This window comes from Xenopus laevis, chromosome 2L (genome assembly GCF_017654675.1).
Source record: "Xenopus laevis strain J_2021 chromosome 2L, Xenopus_laevis_v10.1, whole genome shotgun sequence".
NCBI lineage: Eukaryota > Metazoa > Chordata > Amphibia > Anura > Pipidae > Xenopus > Xenopus laevis.
In genome coordinates this window covers 120,428,107-120,442,283 of record NC_054373.1, presented here as the reverse complement: position 1 = coordinate 120,442,283, position 14,177 = coordinate 120,428,107, and the positions used below count along the sequence as shown (strand labels likewise).

The window sequence follows — 14,177 nt, the reverse complement described above, 5'->3', positions numbered from 1 at the left end:
GGGCGAGTTTGTGCGTACTAAGGTGCGCTGAGTTTTGTTTAGCGGTGGCCCCGCCTGGTGACGCTGGCAGATCAGCGTAGAAGCTGCTGCAGCTGGTTATGGGAGAAGAGGGTCACACGAGCAGTGATTTTTCTGCTTAACAATGAACGACTCAGGCTGGAATGACTTGCTGGCTGCAGGAAAACGGCAGTACGATGGAAGCACTTCCATATGAGAGGCAGCTGCTCTGTTGTACCGATGCCAGTCTATCAAAAGTTATATAACGGTGTTCCCTAGATATCAGGTATGAATATTTACTTTTATACAAAGTCTGGTGCTTGGCTCTCCCGCACCCCTACCCGCATCTCCAACGTGAAGGGGAGTAGCTGGACTAAAAAAGTACATTTTCCTGGACATCTTTTGCTGCAGTTTTCTGAGCTTAGGGATCGACTCACAATATACTACGTAGAGAGAGAATAGAAAAGTCAAAATAGAAGTCTGATTAGTGATTCAGATTCTCATTACATGGCAACTCAGATACCAATGCAATTAACATAGGTTTCTAATACAAACCTTATTTTTTGCTAGAGGATCTACTTATCACCCCTAAATTAAACTTCTCACCAGTCCACTGATCACCTGAGTGTCACTGACAGTCCTAACAAAATCCAAGATGGTGAACCACTGTGCCTGAATCATTATTGCTAAAGAGAAGCTGAAACTTTACTGCATTTCTGCTCATATTTGTAAAAAAAAAAAAGTAAAAATATATACTATACATTTAAAGCTTGTATCTATTCATCCAGTACCTACAAACAAAATTAAATATATATTGGCAACAAAAATATGTTATGCAAGAAGTTTTTATTCCAATATCCTGTAGAGAGCCGTTAATGGGAATTGGGCTCTTTTTATCTTTCTGCATAAGAACGGACCCCATTGTATTATATACAGTCTTCTGTTACCTGATGTGTAAACAGAAGACTTTTTGCCCTATAACTTGCATGGCTCCACCCATGCTGTAAATCAGCTTATTTTTATAAATATTTTAGTAGCAGACATTTTTTTACTGTGCAGGGTAACAACAGTACTCTGCATCCATTGCTTAGTAAACACTCTTAGTTTTGTTGTTGCTGGCCCTTTAATTTATTGCTTTTTGGTGGCATTGGCATAACTGTATGTTATTGGGCCACACAGCTAAATAACTTTACCCCCCTTCATATTGGGAATAAGGCAATTCTAATGAAATGCTTCTAATAAAATGAAAATGAATATAAGTAAGTGTTCCACTGTTCCCACATCCCATTGTTTCCTTCCCTGATTGATGGTTATATAATAACAAAGGTCTGTGAATGACTGCGTGCTATGCAGCCAAAAGTATCTGGACTCCACTTTTAATAACTAGAATTGAATTCAAGCCATACCCATTGCTTACACAGTTGTATAATTAAAAACTCAGTCATCTCTAGCAACAAACATTGGCAGAAAAATGGGTACACCTGAAGAGTTCAGTAACTTTCAACGTGGCACCATTGTAGCATCAAACCCTTCCAACGTGGCACCATTTGACGCCTTTCCACCAAGTCATATTGCACACACATGTCACGTGTGTGATCTGCTAAAATATATTGTAATGGCAATAATATAGACACAGTGCAGAAAATATACAATTAAATTAGGTATTTCCCTTTGTGCTGCACAAATTAGCTGTGATTGGCAGAGTAAGCAAGTGCAAGAAATGATGTCTACAGAGCAGAATAAGCTGGCAGGTTTTGCACAAAATTGTGTGTCCCTTCTATAGTTATACCACCGACTGCATCACTGCTCAGCCTCAATGCTGATATCCCATAATGTGAATGGCAAGCTTGTGCTGCTGTTTGAGGCCATGCTGCTTTGCATTTCAGGGGCACGCAAGGGAGATGTAAAAAAACAATGTGCCAAATTTGCTCACTATTTTCTTTCTGCATGTTTCTTCAAGTCAGTTACTGCAGCAGTGCAATCACTAATTGATAAACCTGAAAGTGGAAGAGGCACTTCATACAACACTTATCTAATAGCAGGACAGGGATGAAATTAACTTGCAAGACATGATCATATACAGATGATTCTATTTCTTCTCTAATTCTGCATTGTGCAGTTTGGTTCATGCTCCTGCAGACGTGGTGGAAGGGGTTGACGAACCCCTACTACAGGAGCATGTACGTGGAGACCTGTCACTGAAAGAAACAGCAACTATTGTCTAAAAAATGACTGAGATTTTTTTATACACATATATTAGAAATATTCTTACATTTACATCATTGGCTATATAAACTGTATTTGTATGAAAGTGAACCACCCCATAAGTAGATAAGTAGAATAACATACTATTGAAAATATAGCACAGGTATGGGATCCATTATCCAGAAACCAGCTATCCAAAAAGTTCAGAAGAATTTCCCTCTCCCATAGACTTTTTCTCCAAATAATCCACATTTTTAAAAATGATATACTTTTTCTCTGTAATAATAAAACAGTACCTTGTACTTGATCCCAACTAAGATTCAAGTAATTTTTATTGGAAGCAAAACCAGCATATTGGGGTTATTTAATATTTACATGATTTTCTACTAGACTTAATGTATGAAGATCTTAATTATAAAAAGATCATTTATCCAGAAAACCCCAAGTCCCGAGCATTCTGGATAGAGAAGGTTAAACTGCAGCTTGAAATGCGGTAGCAGCAAATGGTGATGGCATAATAAAGTAACGCCAGACTGCAATATTACACAAGATATAATATACAAAATGACAATGACAAGAGTATGATAATATTGATTTAAAACATAATGGACAAAATTAATGTAGTGAGAGATATTACACAGAGTATTAATCTACTTAATGTCAATACCATAGGAAAAAACTGCAGCAATCCTTGCAGAAATCGCACATAAAATGATTCTGTAAGTAATATGACTGCCATAAACCAGTGATATATTAAATGGCTCTGCCTTAGTAAATAATGATGAAATGCTGTTCAAAAACAAACAAAAACATTTGTGCAAATGTGTAGAGCCTTGGCATATGGGAGAATGGTATCTTACATTGAAGGCTGAAGGCTGCTGGTGAGTCAAATGAAGCCATAACCTTAACAGTCTGGAAACCAATCTGGCTGCACAAGACTCTTCTCTGAAAGGGGCAGTATACCTTTTTGTTCAACAGTGAGTAGGACTTGTGCAGAGCCCACTTTTTGGCTATTGCTTTTATCATGAAACATCTGTGTTTTGTTTTTACTTGAGCTGAACATGGCAAATATGGATATTGAAGCTACTCCATGTTTAGTTTTTGTGTGGGAGATAATTATATTACTAGTGCATAGATAAAAGACTCAAGGTAGGCAGACGGCACTTCTGGAAGAGATTTATTGGGGTGGCTGCTGTAAATCCTTACGCGTTTCGGGAGTTAATCCCTTAGTCATCCTATGACTAAGGGATTAACTCCCTATGACCTATGACTAAGGGATTAACTCCCGAAACGCGTTAGGATTTACAGCAGCCACCCCAATAAATCTCTTCCAGAAGTGCCGTCTGCCTACCTTGAGTCTTTTATCTATGCACTAGTAATATAATTATCTCCCACACAAAAACTAATACTGCTTGATAGAGCACCTGGACGAGTACAAGTGGTGAGCAGTAGCGGTCTTTACCCCTTTTTTTCAATCTTTAGTGCATAGATAATCTCCCTTCATAATTGACGCCTTTCTTTCCCTGTTTAGCCAAGCAATAACAAAAAACATAGATTTTTTTTATGATTGAAACAATAGACAAAACGGTTTGTTCAGCACCAGCCATATTTATTGAACTTCTATTTAACAAGAGGTATACTGCCCATTTAAGAGAACTGCACATAGAGTGAATTTACTTAATCCTCAAATCATTGTACTCTATTTTACCTCCGCACTATTGAAGCTTTACCTGAGCATTACAGTTTCAAAGATCACCAGCCCAAACTGATTTAAAGCATTTATCACCAGCAGCCCATTTAAGAGGGAATAGTAACCATCACTGCTATCAGCCCAGCATTCTGGATGGATATGCATTTGATCAAGTGGAACATATGTCCCTGGGTACCAAACAAGCACTACCTAGTTGCATGTTTTTCTGCATTGCATAATGGAGGTTTTTAACACTGATCTTTAGTAAAGGGTGTTAATGGGACCAAATTAGCATAAAAGAAAAGCTAAAGCCTGAAACAGGCACACCTATCTGCTTCAAAAGAAAATAAATTCCTTAATGGAAGGGGTGGCTCTGTGTATATATAGGTGTAGTTCTATATATACTGGTTTATACTTCTGTCCTGTAGAGGCACAATAGGAGAGCACTCACCCAGACTCCAGAGTCAGGAACCGACCAAAAACAGGCTGTGCTAACAACGCCGACACGCCTCCGGATAAAGCGTAGCAATTAGTATCTGAAAAAGTCTTTGATCCACGGAGCACTAGACCAGGTCGGAAATTAAAATATTTCTATTTATTGAAGATTAAATGACATACATAAAAATACACCAACAGTGCATCAAACACAGTCCATGCTTAACGCGTTTCGTGGCCTCAACACCGCTTCCTCAGAAGCATAGGAAAACAGTTATCTCCCCACCCCTAAATAGTGCAATAACCCATAGTTAATTAGAATAAATCAGACTAATTAACCCTTCAAAAACCCACAGGTTAAAAACATTCTAGAAAACGAATTAAATGAAAGGTTATAACATTCCCTCCGGGTTAAGCGTAACTAGTAATATTCAATCGCTACCTCCTAAGGATATGAAAAAGGGGGAGGAGTACAAGTATAAGTACAAAGGAGAATATAATGATTCTACTGTATAAATATTAATATAAAAATATACAAAAAAATTAAATCTAAAAAATACAACATATTTTCAACTAAAAGCAAGATATTTTAAAGATATCATTAACAATACCAAAACATATTGATAATAATGCTAATTGCAAAAACACGAGCTCACACTCTCTATTTAGACCCCCATAATCCTCAGTGGTTTTCAAGTGGTATATCCAAAATTCTCCAACCTACTGAGTTTAGTCTCATGGTTACCCCTCTAATGTCTAGCAATGGCTTATCTATTATTTGGAAATTAACCCTAGCATATCCATCGTGTTCCTCAACTATATGTTTGGCAACTGCAGATCTATAATCCTTCCTGTCCACCGCTGACATGTGTTCCAAGAACCAGGTACTTGCCATGCGGATAGTCTTGCCCACATATTGGGATTTACACTCACATGTGATTAGGTATATAACTCCTTCAGACATGCAATTAAAATATCGATTTATCGCATATATAGCCCCCGTCACAGAGCTTGAAAATGTTTTTGATGGAGTCACATTTAAACAGGTTTTGCACCTGGTTCTCCCACACTTATATATGCCTTTAAATTTGATCCAGGGATGTTCAGTTTCCTTAACTTTTGAAGAATATAAGCTTTTCGATATATGGGTAGCTATACTTTTACCCCTTCTGAAGACAAAACTTGGAGTTTTGTCCAAAGTTCTTTTCAAAACTGGGTCTTGGAGAAGAATCCCCCAATGTTTACGTACACTACTCTTGATTGAATTAGCATCCTTACTATAAGTAGTGCGAAAACAAACTTTTGCTTGAGAAGTATCACGTCCCAATCTAGAATTAGATCTGGGCTTGTATTGTAGAAGGGCTGCTCTATCCAAACTCACTGCCCTATCATAAGCATTTTTGATGTCTTTAGGCGCATAGCCCCTCTCTAGGAATCTGTCCCAAAGAATCATAGCCTGATCCTGGAATGTATTCCAAGAGGAGCATATGCGTCGCAATCGAATAAACTACTGGGATCCCTCTCAAGCAAGACGCTGGATGCCCACTATCGGCATGTAAAAGAGTATTGCGCGTAATTGGTTACTTCTGTCCTGACAGCAGTCAGACGGGCAAAGATATCTATGTGTAAATACTGACGTACATAAACCGAACAGGGCAATTAAGTGCAACACACCCACGAGTTGAAGGTTGCACCTAGCATATAGCTGGGAATAGCCCTGTCTTTCATTATCCTTACCAGAAACCATCTGGATACTGTCAATGTTGCTAATTGGGCATGATGCTGTTTCCAACATGGCTTGTCAGAAATGTAATTCTTAATTATTTTTTTTTTTCTGAGTATTCAGAAATGATTTCATATGGAGTGAGAGATCTAAAACTGTTCTTAGTTTGGTTGTCCCCTGTGCTTAGCACAGTTCCACAGGAAAAGAAGTAGGAAAGAATATATTGACATCTGAATGATTTCTTAACACTAGAAATAATGGAAGTAAGTAAAAGCATAAAAACAAGCCTGCAGAACTTGTCGAACAATCTTTGTTGAAAAATTGACCACTTGACTAACATAAATAATAAAAAATCAACATTTTTAACTATGGGAAGAAGGGGTTTGGGTAAAGTGCATAGGAGACACTTGCTCTTAATATTTCTGTTGATCTCATATAACATGGCGCAAAAATTAGTCCAGCACCCAAAGTTTTCAATAAAACGGCCTTTATTGGTCCAAGGGCATTACAGCAATGTTTCAGACCAAATGTTCAGACCATTTGGTCTGAAATGTTGCTGTAATGCCCTTGGACCAATAAAGTCCATTTTATTGAAAACTGTGGGTGCTGGACTAATTTTTGCGCCTGTATTGCCAGTGGAAAGTGGCCATTGGAGGACGTGCACCCAGCCAAGGAAGAGAGTGGAAGTCGTGCTGACTACTAGTCTGCTAAATGATCTCATATAACATGTTAATAGCTTTTGTTTTGGCAGAATAACAAGGAGGTATTGCAGAATAACTTAATATTTTGCAAGCAGACTAATTCTTTTCTAATAATATTTTAATACTTTCTTCTCTTTTAAAGTGGTTGTTCAACTTGCAAATACTTTTTCCATTGAGTTGTTTTCAGAAGGCTTCTTTCAATCGCATTCCATTTTTTACAGTTATTCCAAAATTTATGTTTAATGTTTAATGTCCCTGTCTCTGGTATATCAGTCTGGCAGCTCAGTGATTCAGGTGCAGACTAAACTGTTACAATTTGTTACATTTAAGTTTCACATATACATTTCTCAGCAGCATCTATGGTGTATTAGTAACTATTGTATCAATCCCAACCCAGGGATTCTGCTCAGCAGGGACAAAGATAAGAATTGTATCAACTAAACGATCAATTTAGAACAGTTTAGAGAGCTGTCGACCCCCCTCCCAGAGCAGCTTTAGAAAGGTGAAAATTAAGACTATATTAGAAAACCGGTCACACATAGAGAATAGAAAGTAATTGGAAAAAGTCTTTATTTCTGGTGAACCATCTGAAACCAACTGAATTGAAAAAAAGTGTTGGAATGTGAACAACCCCTTTAATATATTTTAAAAGACAAATTATCTGTGCTCCTGACACTTTTACAAAATTTTTACAGCTTAAAATGTGCAGTGGAAATATCAGCAATGTTTGACAAAGGGACTTGAGTCATTCATGTATCCAGATACTTTTTTCGTGCTGCTCTGCTGACCCTGTGATGAAACCAACCATGCCTACCAACATCCTATGGATTCTTACATTACAGCTGTCATACCACCTAGTATGCACTGCAGAGCATGACGGAGTAGCTCAGCATGCCATAAAGCTACATCGAGGCAAAGGAGCCACAGTAAGCCAGCGAAAGCAATGGCTTCTGAACAACTGCCGAAAGCTGTCTGGCCTCCTTCATCAGAAGAATGTGGTGCTGAACAAGCTGAATAATGCTATTAAAGCTGTAGAGAAAGATCCAGGGTTGTCATCTGAAGAGAAGTTGTTCCAAGTACACACATTTGAAATTTTCCAGAAGGAACTAAATGAAAGTGAGAACTCTGTATTTCAGGCAGTTCATGGGCTGCGCAGAGCTCTGCAGGGAGATTACAAGGATGTTGTAAACATGAAGGAAAGCAGTAGGCAGCGGTTGGAAGCTTTAAGAGAAGCAGCAATTAAGGTTAGTGTTGATTTTAACAGCTTCCCTTTTAGCATAAGAATATTTGTTGGAACACTCCATTGTCCGACAGGGGCCTTATAAAAAATGCTGCATAATTTGTAAATTGCATGTTGTATATGTTTCCCAGCAAGGGGTTCTTCCATTGCTTTCATATATTTCTTTAAAATGTATTTTATTTCAAACATTCATCTATTGTTTGTAATACATATCACAGTTTCTAACTGTCTGTGGTAACAGGTTGGGTTTATGAACTTCTTTTCATATAGAGGTATACAAAGTAATTCTGCTTTGTTTTGTGACACTAGCCTCTACTGCAGACATGACCACCAAACTATACCATATCAAAGTAGCCCACAGCCTCCCCTCGTAAATAAACACCAGCTGTACTGCTGCAATGACTCCCACCCCATCCAGTCCAAAAAAAACATGAAAAACCCAAGATGAACAAGCAGAATGAAGACCACAGTCAAAACTGGCATAGTGGCCTACCTCCGCCAGGCCAAACCATGTGGTGATTGCAGTCCCATCTGCTTCAGTGAAACACAACTGAAACTGAGTTTCTAGCTGTATTAGACCTTGAATGGCAAATCTTACTGTAGTTGAAAGCATTATCAGTGAGATTCATCTGATCAGATTATATAGAAATTACAATGGCGATCAAATATAAACTCACCAAACTCATCTTTATTGAACTATGAGATCATCAGTTCAAATAAGTATCTACATTACCCTTTGTGATTTTTATAATCTCGGCACACAGCCCCCAAACCAAACCAAAATATAATGTGGAAAACACATCTGAGATATAGGGTTTGTTCACTCAGTAAAGGTTTTAAGTAGAAAAAGCATATTCTTATTCAAACTTTTTCAGTTTCATCTTCTGCCTGCATAAACACCCGCATAGCATAACACAAGGTTACAACACAAACACTGCCACAAAAAAAACATATAGCTTAATGGTTTATTTATATAGTGCCAGCAAATAACACTACAATTTACATTAATTTATAACAGAGGTCTTAAAATTATTTGACAATCTGATAAAATCTGATACCATTACACATCTGCTTACAATAAATGGCAGTGTTTGAAGTGTTACCTTTTCATATTCTCTTTTCTCTATTTTGTTTTGGGAGTTAAATTTAAAAACGTGTCAATGGCTTTGGGGATTCCTATAATAGAAAACCACATAATACTCCATGACCACCCCTGCGTTTAAGGTGGAGTCACCACTCTGCTGTTAGACTTGCTATCTTGCAAGCACCACTTGGGCCTTTATTCTGCATCAGAACAGCTGGGTTTAAATTGATCACACAATATTGTATTTGGTCATTGATAAAGCCTTCTCCAGGTGGGTTTGTGAAGACCTGTAGTATGATCCATTCATTAAACCATCAGATGAGCTGATTTCTCCTTTTTTCTGAGTGACCAGGCCCGAATGGGACATATATCTGCTCAAGTGGTGACCTCCTCAAACAATCTATTGGAAGATTCTGGTCTACTGTTTGTAATGCACTGGTGAAAGGATATACTATACAATACCTATGCAATAGGTACATGGTTTAGGCTAATAATTAAAAGTCTCTGCAACAGGGATCTTTGGCTTTCTTGCTAAAGCAATTTAATACATGACCTTCCTTAAACTTCAGCACAAAAGTGCATGATTTTATTGCTTATATACCTGCCCTTATATAAATTTATACAAATTTTATTTTAGCATTACCATATGCATGTATGCTTACTGGCCTCCTTAAAGTGAATTTATTTAAAAAAAAATTGCAATCACTTTTTACATGTTACATACTTATGCAACTCTCTTGTTCTGGGCTACCTTTCAAGTTAGAGGCAATCTAATTACCCTATGTGCTAGAAGCCACAGATAGGATGGTCAGCATTCCACAATAACTAAACATTTCAAATAAGTGTCCGGCACACCCAAGCAAACGCACACACAGATGTACAATATACAATAACTTCGACCATTGGTAATTTAATCAGTTTTTATAGAAGCCGTAACTCGGAATATAAATGTAATTTTTTGTTTTCAGGAGGAAAAAGAATATGTAGAACTTCTGGCAGCTGAAAAACACCAAGTTGAAGCACTCAAAAACATGCAGCATCAGAATAAAAGTCTGTCCATTCTTGATGAGATACTAGAAGATGTTCGAAAGGCTGCTGACCGACTAGAGGAGGAGATAGAAGAACATGCTTTTGATGATAATAAGTCTGTAAGTCACAACTTTGACTACTCATGTTGTTCAGTTCTGACACTTTACTAAAATTCTAGATAATGTTTCTTCGAAGTGGACCTGTCACCAATACATAAAAAGCTGTATTATAATAAATGTCCTTTTCAAATTAAACATGAAAACCAAATTATTTTTTTTATTTAAGCATTTATAGCTGTCAGTCAAATATTGCCTGCCCCTCCTCTATGCCTTAGGCAAAGAGGAGGGGCAAGCAATTACTTTCACTTTCCATTCATCAAAAATATACAATATATATTTTTGAGGGGGATAATGGCTTAAGATTGAATAGAAGTTAATAGAGGGCTCAAATAAAATAATAGCAATTAAAAACAAGAACACATTTTAGCTTCCTAGTTATAATCAAAGCATTTATAGTTGGAGGCTGAAAAAAGTAGCGAGGATAAAAGCAGAAACCGAAAAAAAAGACCTGTAGAAAAGTTACTGTGGCTGCACTCAGGCCGATGCTATGTCTGTCTGTGCAGCTAAACGCAAAAGCATATAGTAGCAAATCTGCTTCTCTCCACCTGCCTAAAAAACACAGGAGGGGAAAAGCTTGTGTACATTTAGGGGCCTATTTATCATACTATGTAAAACACTGGAGAAAAACATCACTGGTGAACAATCAGCAATTAGATTTCAACAGTCACCTACATGTTAGAAAACAAAAGTAATGATCAGATTGGTTGCTATTGGCAGCATCACCAGTGATGTTTTACACAGCATGATTTGACCGAGCAATATATAGAACAATTTAGTTAATCCCCTCTCCCAAGAGAAGTAACCTGTGCAATGTTTTCATGCCACAAAAATAAGGAATGAAGCAGCTGTTAAACTATTTTTATATTGGGCTTCACTTTGTGCAAATAGGAATAATGCATTTGCATATAATGATAGTTTACCAGGTCCACCCAGTTTTTATCAGTAGGCTAAAGTACGCAGTGATAAAACTCAGAGAGAATATTTTCTTGGTTGGAAAGAGTGACTATAATGAAGTATATTGCAATCTTGATTTTAGCAAGCAATGTTCTGTGTTCTTATTTTCCTAAGTATTGTTTTAGAAAATAAAGCTTTTTTAGATAAACAATTTCTTTTGTTAGAATATGTCCTAACATCCACCATAATGAAGAGCTTTGAGAGGCTGGTCATGAGACACATCAAAGGCCTGCTCTCACCATCTCTGGATCCACTGCAATTCGCCTACCGTTCCAATTGCTCAACGTACGATGCCATCGCCACTACCCTGCACTTGTCACTTAGCCATCTAGACAATAAAGACACATATGTATGTATGCTGTTCATAGCAATAGCTCAGCATTCAATACAATCATTCCTCAGCACTTGAGTGTTAAGCTAAGCATGCTGGGCCTGAACATCTCTATCTGCAACTGGATCCCGGACTTCCTGACCAAGAGACCTCAGGTAGTCAGAATGGAAAAAAATACCTCCAGTACCTTCACACTGAGCACGGGAGCTCCCCAAGGTTGTGTGCTTAGTCCACTGCTGTTCACACTGCTGACTCATGACTGTGTGGCAAGTCATGGATCCAATCACATCATCAAGTTCGCTGATGATAAGACCGTAGTAGGTCTCATCAGCAAGAACAACTAGTCAGCATATAGACAAGAGGTGAAATAGCTAACGGACTGGTGCAAAGTCAACAATCTGCCTATGAATACAAACAAAACAAAGGAAATAGTTGTTGACTTCAGGAGAACACATGGGGATCATTCTCCACTGTACATTGACGGATCTCCGGTGGAAATTGTCAAGAGTACCAAATTCCTTGGGGTACATCTGGCGGAGAACCTCTCCTGGTCCCTTAACACCAGCTCTATAGTGAAGAAAGCACAGCAGCGTCTCTACTTTCTGCGAAAGCTGAAAAAAGCCCACCTTCCACCACCCATTCTCACTATCTTCTACAGAGGGTCTATTGAAAGCATTTTATGCAGCTGCATCACTACCTGGTATGGAAACTGCTCTTTATCGAAATGCAAGATCCTGCAGCGGGTGGTGAGAACAGCGGAAAAGATTATTGGGGTCTCGTTTCCTGCCATTATGGATATTTACCACACCCACTGTCTCCAGAAGGCTGCCAGCATTGTCAGGGATAGCACCCACCCTGCACATGATTTTTTTACCCTCCTGCCATCCTGTAAAAGATACCGCAGTATTCGAGCGCTGACTTCCAGAATGCGAAAGTCTATTTCCACAAGCCATCAGGTATCTCAACTCCCAAGGACTGAACTGAATATATTCATAAGGAACTGAAATGTCCACTTTGCCCAGCATGACCGTGTACTAGAGTTGTTGTATAGCACGGGGAGTTCTGGAGGAACGCCATTTCGTTTCTACAATGTACTGTATTTACTGTATATGGCTGAAATTACAATAAAATCCACTTGACTTGATTGGTTACTGCCTGGTAACCAGGGTAACCAGTCAGTGTAACCAGTCAGGGTTAACCTAAGAGAGCTGAAAAGCAGGAAGTAGTGTTCTGGCTATTATGTTAAACATCCAGTCACTCCAGCCTTTATACATTACATTTTTGCCTAACTAACTATATTAGAAACATTTTTTATTTTGCACAGCCTATCTATTTACACTGAACAATTCCTTTAATAGAGGGCTCAAATAAAATAAAAGCAATTAAAAAACAAGAACACATTTTAGCTTCCTAGTTATAATCAAAGCATTTATAGTTGGAGGATGAAAAAAGTAGGAGAGAGGATAATAAAAGCAGAAACCGTTAAAAAAAAGAAAAGACTGTAGAAAAGTTACTGTGGCTGCACTCAGACCGATACTATGTCTGTCCGTGCAGCTAAACATGGGAGCATAAAGTAGCAAATCTGCTTCTCTCCATCTGCCTTAAAAACACAGCACGGGAAAAGCTTGTATACATTTAGGGGCCTATTTATCATACTACACTGGAGAAAAACATCACCGGTGAACAATCCGCAATTAGATTTCAACAGGCAATGATAAATAAAAACAGGGCCGACCGGCACTCAAACAGATCCACAGGACCTGTCAGCCCTGCTTCCATATATCCTTCGTTGTACCACTCCCTAAAGCTGGGGGTCTGGGGCTGGAGCACCCGGACCACATTCACTATTTGGTGAGTTATCTACCAATTATTCTGGGGCACCACGTTTCTACTGACTTGCAACAGATTTCAACAGTAACCTACATTTTAGAAAACAAAAGTAAAGATCTGATTGGTTGCTATTGGCAACATCACCAGTGATGTTTTACACAGCATGATTAGACAGAGCAATTAAGTAAATCCCCTCTCCCAAGAGAAGTAACCTGTGCAATGTTTTCATGCCAAAAAAAATAAGGAATGAAGCAGCTGTTAAACTATTTTTATATTGGGCTTCACTTTGTGTAAATAGGAATATATTGTATTTGTATATAATGATAGCTTACCAGGTCCACCCAGTTTTATCAGTAGGCTAAAGTACACAGTGATAAAAACTCAGAGAGAATATTTTCTTGGTTTGGGAAGAGTGAATATAATGAGGTATATTGCAATGAAATAACATGCGAAAAAGCATAGAAACTTTATTTTAACAAGCAATGTTCTGTGTTCTAATTTTCCTAAGTATTGTTTTAGAAAATAGAGCTTTTTTTAGATAACTGTTTTTGTTTGAAAATGGCACATTGATACAAGTATTGGATACAGTAGCACAAACTAACATAGAGCATTGGGAATTATTTTTAATTCAATTTTTTTAAATTACCATATTGTATCAGTGGTTAGTGGTTGCAGGTAAACATTTTTTTAAATAAATGTATCTGTTAAAAGTGCTGCTTCAGCATAATTCGGCACTGTAATCCGATTTTCAAAAGGGCAAACAGATTTTTTAAATATATTTCATATTTAATTTTGAAATCTGACATTGGGCTACAACTAGACATGCTGTCAGTTTCCCT

The 14,177-nt window shown here is 37.9% G+C and overlaps 1 protein-coding gene across 1 annotated transcript in view; it reads left to right on the top strand.

The window, feature by feature from the left end:
- Window positions 1-27: 27 nt before the first annotated feature.
- tmco3.L (transmembrane and coiled-coil domains 3 L homeolog) overlaps window positions 28-14,177 on the top strand; it is a 32,340-nt gene continuing 18,190 nt past the window's right edge. Inside the window, exons 1-3 of the mRNA XM_018247157.2 lie at window positions 28-283; window positions 7,447-7,995; window positions 10,044-10,223. Of these exons, the coding sequence (XP_018102646.1) occupies window positions 7,546-7,995; window positions 10,044-10,223 (630 nt within the window). The 5' untranslated portion in view covers window positions 28-283; window positions 7,447-7,545. The remainder of the gene's footprint in view (window positions 284-7,446; window positions 7,996-10,043; window positions 10,224-14,177) is intronic.